At 46.1% G+C, this 11,493-nt stretch overlaps 1 protein-coding gene across 1 annotated transcript in view; it reads right to left on the bottom strand.

The window, feature by feature from the left end:
* flt3 (fms related receptor tyrosine kinase 3) overlaps positions 1–5,671 on the bottom strand; it is a 29,327-nt gene extending 23,656 nt beyond the window's left edge. The window contains exons 1-2 of the mRNA XM_034169069.1: positions 5,610–5,671; positions 1,082–1,146 (exon numbers count right to left, since the gene is read on the bottom strand). Of these exons, the coding sequence (XP_034024960.1) occupies positions 1,082–1,146; positions 5,610–5,643 (99 nt within the window). The 5' untranslated portion in view covers positions 5,644–5,671. The remainder of the gene's footprint in view (positions 1–1,081; positions 1,147–5,609) is intronic.
* Positions 5,672–11,493: the final 5,822 nt, after the last annotated feature.

The following is an 11,493-nucleotide window of genomic DNA, read 5'->3' as shown; positions in this document are numbered from 1 at the left end:
TGCTGGAATGGCATGTGAGTCCATAATGTACATCCGTAGCTTCTCCAAAAATATTTGTCCTGTCATCGTTCCATTTTGGCAGCGTTCATTCTTGACTCAAAATACATAAGCACACCAAACGGCAAATATCAGCTTTCCACAGTTTCTCTGTGAACGAAAGTTACATGGTACACATTCACTCAGACTGTGAAAAAAGAAACAGAAATTAATAGACAAATTTAGTGCTATTCCCTTGTCTGTGTTGTGTTGTGGACTATTTTTGTCTTGCTTCTAAATGAAATCTTCATTCAAGTCAAGTCTGGGAGCATGCCCTGGTCCTGCACTTCACCGATTCTGTGACACCAAGGAACTGTCTTGAGTCCTGGATGGCAACCACAAAGGCAGACAAGCGGTCTTGCCCCACATCTCTAAAATAACAATCTTTGTGCTGCAGCCAGGTAAAACATGGTCATCCCCTTGCCTTCCCTAACCACTGGGGACCTCAACACTCAGGCACTTGCGTGCTAGATCATGCACAGACAAATGCAAACATGTTGAAGTGGATGTTCCCTCACAATGCAATTGGCACCCAGGTCAGTGGTTAGCATCCAAGTGTCACAACTATACAGCAACACAGGTAGCACCAGGACCCTCAAGACTTGGAGCTTCGTTCTCCAGCGCTCTAAAAAATGAACCACTGTCTCAACGAGAAAAACTGAATTACATCACTTTTTCAAATTGAAACAGCAGTTCCTTTTTTAGAGTGTGCAAAGATATCGACATCACCAAACACCTCTGTCCCACGACCTCACGATCTTCATAGTTTACTCCAACAGTATTAGAGGTTAGTTTGGTGTTATGGTCCCATACAGAGCACACCATTCATGCAAATGTTGGAGAAACAAATGTTCAAATATCAAACTCCATCAATTAAAAAAATAAAATAAAACCTGCAGTCTTCATGCAAATAGAGAATATAACCCACAGAATCATCATTTTAATTAATTAGTTTGACTAGTTGACCAGTATTGCATAATAAATAACTTTGACTTTATTGTTCATTTTTCTATTGAACAACAGCAAGAATTCTAATGGTTCTCACCTCCCGGCTGGATTCACAGGTCCCATCGAAGCCCAGCAGCCCCACAGCACAAAGCAGCAAAACAGCTTGAGAGACACAAAATTAGGGTTTAATATGTATGCAGATATTTTCTGAATAGTTACAGAGAATTAAGAGGAAAAAATAATGGGGAAAGTAAGCAAATACATAAAAAAACTACTGAAACTTAAACAAACAATACAAATAAAATAAATAAATAAGAGCTAGGGTGGGGTGGGGTATTTCTTCACACTGCAGGTTGAACTATAGTACATCCAGATTGTTTCAGCAGTGTGATGAACAGAACTGGGTGAATAAAATAAAATAAAATAAAATCGGGAGTGGTAAAAATAGAAAGCATCCGGAAGGGAGACGAGTGGAAGACGGCATTTAACACCCCATTAGGTCACTTTGAGTACCTGGTCATGCCGTTCGGCCTCACCAATGCACCCGCGACGTTCCAAGCTTTGGTTAATGACGTCTTGCGGGACTTCCTACTTCGGTTCATCTTTGTATACCTTGACGATATTCTCATCTTCTCCCCGGATCCTGAGACTCATGTGCAGCATGTACGTCAGGTCCTGCAGCGGTTGTTGGAGAACCGGCTGTTTGTGAAGGGCGAGAAGTGCGAGTTCCACCGCGCTTCTTTGTCCTTCCTGGGGTTTATCATCTCCTCCAACTCCGTTGCCCCTGATCCAGCCAAGGTTGCGGCGGTGAGAGATTGGTCCCAACCGACAAGCCATAGGAAACTGCAGCAGTTCCTCGGCTTTGCAAATTTCTACCGGAGGTTCATAAAGGGCTACAGCCAGGTAGTTAGCCCCCTGACGGCCCTAACCTCCACTAAAGTCCCCTTCACCTGGTCAGATCGGTGTGAAGCCGCGTTTAGGGAGTTGAAACGCCGGTTCTCGACTGCACCAGTTCTGGTGCAGCCCGATCCCAATCGCCAGTTTGTAGTTGAAGTGGATGCCTCTGACTCAGGGACAGGAGCCGTGCTGTCCCAGAGTGGGGAGTCCGACAAGGTTCTCCACCCTTGTGCCTATTTTTCCAGGAGGTTGACCCCGGCTGAAAGGAACTATGAAATCGGCAATCGGGAACTTCTGGCAGTGAAAGAGACCCTTGAGGAGTGGAGGCACCTGTTGGAGGGAGCTGCGGTGCCATTTACAGTTTTCACGGACCATCGGAACATGGAATACATCCGGACCGCCAAGCGTCTGAACCCCAGGCAAGCCCGCTGGTCACTGTTCTTCGGGCGTTTTGACTTCCAGATCACATACCGCCCCGGGACCAAGAATCAACGATCCGACGCCCTGTCCTGGGTACACGAGGAGGAAGTCAAGACCGAACTGTTGGATCCTCCGGAAACCATCATCCCCGAGTCCACTGTCGTGGCCACCCTCATCTGGGACGTGGAGAAGACCGTCCGGGAGGCCCTGGCACGGAACCCGGACCCGGGGACTGGCCTGAAAGACAAACTGTACGTCCCACCAGAGGCCAGAGCTGCCGTCCTGGAATTCTGTCATGGTTCTAAGCTCTCCTGCCACCCAGGGGTGCGAAGAACCGTGGCAGTGGTCCAGCAGCGCTTCTGGTGGGCGTCTATGGAAGCCGACGTCCGGGATTATGTCCAGGCCTGTACCACCTGCGCCAGGGGCAAGGCTGACCACCACAGAACACAAGGACTCCTCCAGCCGTTACCTGTGCCTCATCGCCCCTGGTCCCACATCGGCCTGGACTTCGTCACGGGCCTCCCGCCGTCCCAGGGCATGACAACCATCCTCACGACAGTGGACCGGTTCTCCAAGGCGGCCCACTTCGTGGCCCTCCCGAAGCTCCCGATGGCCCAGGAGACAGCAGACCTCCTGGCCCACCATGTCGTGCGTCTGCATGGGATTCCATCCGACATTGTCTCTGACCATGGTCCCCAGTTCTCCTCGCAAGTCTGGAGGAGTTTCTGTAGGGAACTGGGGGCCACCGTAAGCCTCTCTTCCGGGTACCATCCCCAGATGAACGGACAGGCAGAGCGGGCGAACCAGGATTTGGAGCAGGCCCTCCGCTGCGTGACCTCCGCGCACCCGACGGCCTGGAGCAACCATCTGGCCTGGATCGAGTACGCTCACAACAGCCAAGTCTCATCTGCCACCGGCCTCTCCCCATTTGAGGTATGTTTGGGGTACCAGCCCCTACTGTTTCCACTCATTGAGGGAGAGGTCGAGGTGCCCTCGGTCCAGGCCCACCTAAGGAGGTGCTATCGGGTGTGGCGTACTGCCCGCTCTGCCCTGCTTAAAGCCCAGACGAGGGCCAAGACCCATGCAGACCGCTGGCGTTCCCTGGCCCCTGCATACCAGCCCAGGCAGGAGGTTTGGTTATCCACCAAGGACATCCCCGTACAAGTGGAATCCCAGAAACTGAAGGACCTATTCATTGGACCATACACCATACTCAAAGTCCTCAGTCCGGTCGCAGTGAAGCTGGCAGCTTTAGCTTCACTGCGGATTCATCCTGTTTTCCATGTCTCCCGTATCAAACCTTACCACACCTCGGAACTCTGCACCCCTGGACCGGCGCCGCCTCCTGCCCGGATCATCGACGGAGAGCCTGCTTGGACCGTGCGCAGGCTCCTGGACGTCCGTCGGAAGGGCCGGGGATTCCAGTATCTGGTGGACTGGGAGGGTTACGGACCCGAAGAGCGCTCCTGGGTGAAGAGGAGCTTCATCCTGGACCCGGCCCTCCTGGCCGATTTCTACCACCGTCATCCCAACAAGCCTGGTCGGGCGCCAGGAGGCGCCCGTTGAAGGGGGGTCCTGTAGTGTGGACTGCCCGAAGAGGAGGTACTGCTGGCCCACCACCAGAGGGCGCCCTGCCTGAATGGTGGGCTTCAGGCACCAGAGGGCGCAGTCGCCACATGAGAACCCCAGGAGCCCAGAGCTGACAGCTGTCACCACTCATCTCATTATTCATCACACCATAAAAGCCTGGCAGAGACGTCACATGCCGGCCAAGAAATCGTCTTACCCGACAGGTAAACCTCTCAGCCGTTACTGTGCTGTTTGCACATTTTCCTGTTACTAAGTTTGGCAGTCATAACCCTGTATACTCGCAGCTTGGAGCTGGGTGGTGGAAGTTGGAAGGAGTTGGCGTTTCCTACTCCTCACTTATCACTTAAGTATACTATTGGTGCTGCACGTACTTAGCGTTCCTGTTTCCTGGGAGTGGTGGATTATTCCCTCAGGAAGGGACTGTGACTTTTTGTGCTGACTGTTTGCTGGGTGTGCACACACCCACTTGATCTGTTTGTGCTTCCTGCCAGCAGTACCCGATCTGACAGCTGGAGGCGGTGGCCACCTGGGGACTCAGGAGTTGGTGGCTTCGGTGTGTTGCAGGTCTCCGCTGGCAGTGGAAATCGTGTGGGGCCCGACTCTTCTCTGGACAGGCGTCTCCTATCCTCGAGCCTGCCCACATGTCACCAACTGTTTAATTGACTGTTATCTAAAGTCGTATCTGTATTCCGTTGTGCACATTTCACAACATTAAATTATCTTTTGCATTTTCATTGTCCGTTCATTTACGCCCCCTGTTGTGGGTCTGTGTCACTACACTTTCCCAACAGAAGCATTAATAAGAAAAAGTAAATAAATAGATAAATATAGCTACAGATAAATATAGATAAATAACTGGTGTGACCACTCTAAACACCGAATGATTTGGGTAAATGTGCAAAAATATCATGTTTCACAATTAAATAGTCATTGAATATTATCAACTATTTGCTGCATTGAGCAATCAGATTTTTATTCATCTGAAAATGTCACTTTATTGAATGAATATATTGCTTTTCAAAAAAAAAAAAAGACCTCTCCCCCCCAAAAAAGGAGACAAAAATCCCCATAACAAGAATTTAGTGATTTTCAAATTAAGATTCAGACATTTCAAATTAGTTTTTTTTTTTTTACCAACATACTCGTAAAGAAAACATTTATGCGAAGATCATAGTGTGCATAATGCAAGACCCAGCGGGCACGGCGACATTATGCACATAGGTTTATGGCGATATTACGTTTTGACGTCAGTCAATCTCCCGATAGTTTAACGTCTGAAGTATGATACTAGTAAGACGTGAAAATGGTTTCCTCATGTGTATTTTCATCTATTTTAAAATTCTCTCAGAAACCCATATAAGTGTATTTATTCATTTACACAAAGCAGCAGTTACTTGTAGGTTTTTAACATTTATTATAAAGTTTATATATATATATATATATATATATATATATATATATATATATATATATATATATATATATATATATATATATACACACACACACACACACAAAATGTGAAATACATACATATATGTATATATGTTTTTCACATTTTTTGTCTGCTGGAGATAAATCATCACACTATGTACTTCACTTTTCCACACTGTACAGAGTTGCCTACAAAAACTGAATAAATTCATAAGCATGACTCACGTTTCAACTTTAAATTGTACTCTGCAATAAGTGGGGAACCGAGCTGATATGTGACTCACCGGCAGATGTGATGTGTTTGTGAGCTCCACACATGGTGCTGTTGCTGTCACTCACATTACAGTCTCGCTTGACTCACTTTTTGATGCAAATGTGTGACTGTTCGTTTTAAAGAGAGGAAGCATGACTGGAAGTGATGACGGCAGCTGTCAGACCCATGGTTGCGTGCCAATACAATTCTAAAAAAAAAAAAAAAAACAATAAAAGAAATTAAAAAACAAAACAAAACAAAGCAGAATGTTTTCTGAATAAAATATTGGATAGAGCCCTTACTGTCACATACAGTAACTAACTTGGAGAAAACAAACAAAAAATAAACAATAGAAAAAGTAAATCACATAGAAATCTAAAATTGTATATATGGTTCCTGTATTCCTATAGGAAAGCTGTCTGATAAGATTCCAGTGAAAACACACACACACACACACACACACACACACACACACACACACACACACACACACACACACACACACACACACACACACACACACACACACACACAAACCCAGTGTCACGGCAGTTTGTGAGACTGGCTTATAAAAAGTACATTAATTAAAAGTTATCGGACAAAAATGTATCGGAAGATAATTAGTCCGATAATGGTTTTTAGAGTCATCTAAAAAGATAATCCGATAATGAAAACATTATCTTCGATAATTATCTGTTATCGGATTATCGGAACTGTGCCCACCACTGAAACACACACACACACACACACACACACACACACACACACACACACACACACACACACACACACACACACACACACACACACACACACACACACACACACACACACACACACACATCTGCAGCCATGCCTTTGTTATGTGTGCAGAATGTGGTTTTGGATTGTCTTGTTAAAAATGCATGGACATTCCTGGAAAGATGTCACATTGAAGGCAGCATATTTTGCTCTAAATTCTCAATGTATATTTCTAATTAATGCTGTCATCACAGAAGTGTAAATTCCCTTTGTCAATGGCACTGACACAACCTCATTCCATGACAGACACTTTCCTTTGGACTTGTTGATAACAGTCCAGATGGTCCTTTTTGTCTTTGGTCTAGATGCTACGCCTTCCATTTCTACCAAAAAAAATCTGCAATTTTGATTCATTTGGCCACTGTCCACCGGCCCATGTGTAATGATCCAACCCAAATGCCTCCAAGCCTAGCGATGTCAGTTCTCCTGGGCATGATTAACATAAGGCATCTTTTTTGCAAAATAAAGTTTAAGTGGCATTTGTGAATGTTATTCTTGTCTTTATGTACTTGACAAAAGTTTCCCAAAGTAATCTTTTGCCAGTGTGGTTATATCAGCTTTTGATGAATGACTGTTCTTGATGAAGTGCATCTGAGGGATTGGGCATTGCAAGTGGTCAGCATAGGCTTGAGCTCTTGTCTTTTATGCATTGAAATTCCTCCAGATTCCTTGAATCATTTACTGTTGTTATGCACTGTAGAGCAAGAAATATGCTAATTCCTTACAATGTTTCTTTGTGGAACACTGTTTAAACATTTCAAGAATTTTCTCATGCAGTTATTGAAAAACTGGAGGTCTTCTGCCAATCTACGCTCCTCAAAGACTCAGCCTAACATGGATACTACTTTTGCAAAAAATCATGAGAACAACCACCTGTTGATATCATCTGTTTAAAATAACATTTAAAAAAATAACCTCATTAAAGGTCCCTGTACAAATAAGTAGAATTCAGGGTGACTCACAGTGGAATAGCTCGCATGAGCGAACCACGAAAACATCGAGGCGACAAGCAAGTGTGCACAATGCCGCTGCGACGGTTCATGCACATGGGAACACAGTGCGAGCAGCTGAGTGATGTTCAACCACATTATGCAGCTGCTGTGAAAGTAAAAAACATAAAAAATACATGCCACCCACAGGATTCAAACCTGCACTTTCCAAAAGCTCTGAATGATTGTCAGAAATTTTACCACTGAGTTACCATTGCTGTCTTATAAAAGGTGCGGGAAAATGCCTGATATCAAGAAGGACATGGACGTATTTTAAAAAAACACACACACCATATAAAAACATTGCATTTTATTGAATCCCTCTTATCAAGTGGGCAATACAAATATGATCCATCTGTTCCTCTGTAGATGACCCATGGTCACAGATGTACAGTCATGAAATGACATGAATGAGAAGCAGGGCGCTCTTATCATGTCCACATCTGCTGGCGGTATGTCCAGCCAGCCCCATGCGCGTGTCCTGCCAACACAGGTCTTGTGGACGACGCGCCGCAAGACAGACACCGCGTCATGTGAAACAGAACTCACGTGGGTGGTGTGACATTCAGATCGCCCACTGAGTGTTCTGATCTGACGGTCCAGATCACCTGGGGTAGCCTGTCAATGTGCGCGGCGTGCGGGTGCTCGCTGCAGCCCATTGCAACAGCAATATATGTTTTTATGTATGTCCACGTGATGACAGCAAGCAGACACATGCACGTCACAGTGGACAGTTGTTAGTTCGTGGCCGTCCAAACACAGTACGTGTTCCCCAGCCATGACGTCCAGAACCACAGATCTCCACAGCCGCTCCTGTCAGCGGACACATCTTTTTAATTAGACTTGTCCTTGCTGTCCCATCTTACTGTTTATTTAATAGAAGTACTGCAATGTACTGAATGATATCCAAGGGCATCAACAATGCCTGATTGTTCAAAATTCACAATTAATTTTTCTCCATCTCTTTGTTGTACACATTCCTTTAAAAAAATAAAATAAAATTTGCATTTTCTGTACAGTCCCTGCTTTTTCTGATTTGGGGTTGTACAGTGTTTCATATGTTAAGTTTTTAACTATAGCCTTCTACTTTCACGTCATTTGAAATCCATTATTTTCCTGAACATCAGAAGTATTTTCAGTTATTTTAGCATGGAATACTTAGTAAAATGCAGACAGGTATGGCTCAATATATTGCCACTATGGCAGTTTTGAACCCCTTGTGGATTCTGTCAATGATGGAACTTCCTGTTCGCTATCATTTAGGTTGTGTTATCTAAATAGCACATTGAAAACATTGAAAATAATATTGATCTGGACTATTTTTTTTCTTGAAAATAGAAATAATCTTTGTAATTTAAGCATTATTCCTTCATAAATGGGACATTCGCTATTATACATTTCAATAGCAGAAGTCTTTCTTTCAATTACTCAAAAATTCCGGACTGTTTAAAAACTGCTATCAAATATTTTTCAGTGATTATTGCAGTGACCAAGACGTGGTTAAAAAATGAGTATGCTGACTCTGTCCAGCTTGAGGGTTCTGATTTTTTTTTTTTTTTTTTTTGCCAGAAATAGGGTGAATAAATGGTTTGGAGGTGTGGCACTCTATGTTAGATCCAGCCATCACTGTGAAATTGTGCAAAATATATAATTTTCTTTGGATAACATTATGGATTGTGTTACTATGGAAATTATATGAGAAAAAAAAACATATTTATAAGTTGCATCTATAGAGTTCCTGGATGAAATATGAATATTTTGTGGAGAAATTGACTGAATTGTACAACTCAATTAAAACAATAAGCTTTTGTTTGTCTGTGGAGACTTTAAGATAGATTTTCTAAATCCTCATAGTCAAATACAAATAGCTGAATTTTTAGACTCTGTGTTTTGTATGGATTGTATCCAGTGATAACGCATCCAACTAGGATTACTACGAACCCTTTGACACTTATTGATAATATACGTATTAACAAATGTCATTGATGGGAATTTTACAGGTGGGTTACTTATTAGTGACATTAGTGATCACTTGCCAGTCTTCGTTGCTTACAGTTCCATCCATCCATCCATCCATCCATCCGTCCATCTATCCATCCCGGAACACCTCTCCAGCGAGGCGTCCAGGGGACATCCGGAAAAGATGCCCGACCCACCTCAGCTGGCTCCTTTTGACGTGGAGGAGCAGCTGCTCGACTCTGAGCTCCTCACCCTATCTCTAAGGGAGTGCCCAGCCACCCTGCGTAGGAAACTCATCTCAGCCGCTTGTACTCGCGATCTCGTTCTTTTAGTCATGAGCCAAATCTCATGACCATAGGTGAGGGTCGGAACGTAGATCGATCAGCTCAGCTCTCTCTTCAACACAACGGTCTGATACAGCAACCACATCACTGCAGATGCTGCGCCGATCCATCTGTCGATCTCACACTCCATCTGTCCCTCACTCATGAACAAGACCCCGAGATACTTAAACTCCTCCACTTGAGGCAAGGACACTCCAATGACCTGGAGAGGGCAAGGCACCTTTTTCCGGTCGAGAACCAGGGCTCGGATTTGGAGGTGCTGATTTTCATCCCGCATGCTTCACTCTTGGCTACAAACTGCCCCAGTGCATGCTGAAGGTTCTGATTTGACGAAGCCAGGAGAACCACATCATCCGTAAACAGCAGAGATGAGATTCTGTGGTTCCCAAACTGGACCCCCTCTACACCCTGGCTGCACCTAGAAATTCTGTCCATAAAGGTAACGGTTCGCTCGTCTTTGCACAGCGTCCCGTGATGTACGCGTCAGACGCCAGTAGGGTGGCTTATGTAATTAATTTGCTTCGAGGTGAGGCACGCGGCTGGGCTACGGCGCTTTGGGAGCAGAATTCACGGCTCCTTACCTCTTATACTGGGTTTGTGAGGGAGTTCAGAATGGTTTTTGATCACCCTAACAGAGGCGAGACCGCATCAACAGTGCTGCTGTCTATGAGACAGGGGCGTCGGAGCGCAGCTGAATATGCAGTCAACTTCCGCATCGCGGCTGCAAGGTCCGGCTGGAATACGACTGCGCTCCGCGCCGCCTTCATAAATGGACTGTCGCCGGTCCTGAAGGAGCACCTGGTGGCCAAGGAGGAACCGCGGGATTTGGATGGACTTATCGATTTAGTCATACGTTTAGACAATCGATTAGAAGAACGCCGTCGGGAGCGAGAAGGACGTGGCTGGGCACGCGCCGTCCCTCTCCCTTCTGGGTCCGAAAAGGTTCCACCCTCCCCACGCTCCACAGCCTCGGCGCTCCGTGTGGCAACAGCACCCCTGCTGATGATGCTATGGACACGAGCAGGGCCAAATTCAGATCAACTAACAGACAGAGGAGACTGGCCCACGGGGAGTGCTTTTTCTGCGGCTCAAGTGAGCATCAGCAGAGAGACTGCCCCAAGCGGTTAAACTTGAACGCCCGCCCTTAGAAACTGGGTTAAGGGTGGGCCAAGACATTCACGTGGGACATACACGAATCCCCACACGTCTCCCAGTTACGATCCTGAGCGGGGATTTAACCCTTCAAGCCCCAGCACTGGTGGACACAGGGTCAGAAGGGAATCTGCTGGACAGCAGATGGGCAAGGGAGGTAGGGCTCCCTCTGGTGGCGCTTCCTTCGCCTCTGAAGGTACGGGCACTAGATGGCACCCTTCTCCCATTAATCACACACAAGACACAACCAGTAGTTCTGGTGGTGTCTGGGAATCATCGGGAGGAGATTGAGTTTTTTGTTACTCCTTCTACCTCCCGCGTGATATTGGGCTTCCCGTGGATGGTAAAACACAATCCCCGGATTGATTGGCCGTCTGGGGTTGTGGCTCAGTGGAGCGAAACCTGCCACCGGGAGTGTTTAGGATCCTGGGTTCCCCCCGGTTTAATAGCTAATGAGGAGGTGAAAGTCCCCCCCAATCTGACGGTGGTGCCGGTTGAGTACCACGATCTTGCTGACGTCTTCAGCAAAGATCTGGCACTCACCCTTCCCCCGCGCCGTCCGTACGATTGTGCCATTGATTTGATCCCAGGCATTGAGTACCCGTCCAGCAGGCTGTACAACCTCTCACGTCCTGAGCGCGAAACAATGGAGACCTACATCCAGGACTCG

This window comes from Thalassophryne amazonica, chromosome 1 (assembly GCF_902500255.1).
Source record: "Thalassophryne amazonica chromosome 1, fThaAma1.1, whole genome shotgun sequence".
Taxonomy (NCBI): domain Eukaryota; kingdom Metazoa; phylum Chordata; class Actinopteri; order Batrachoidiformes; family Batrachoididae; genus Thalassophryne; species Thalassophryne amazonica.
This window is presented reverse-complemented; position numbering and strand designations above follow the sequence as displayed.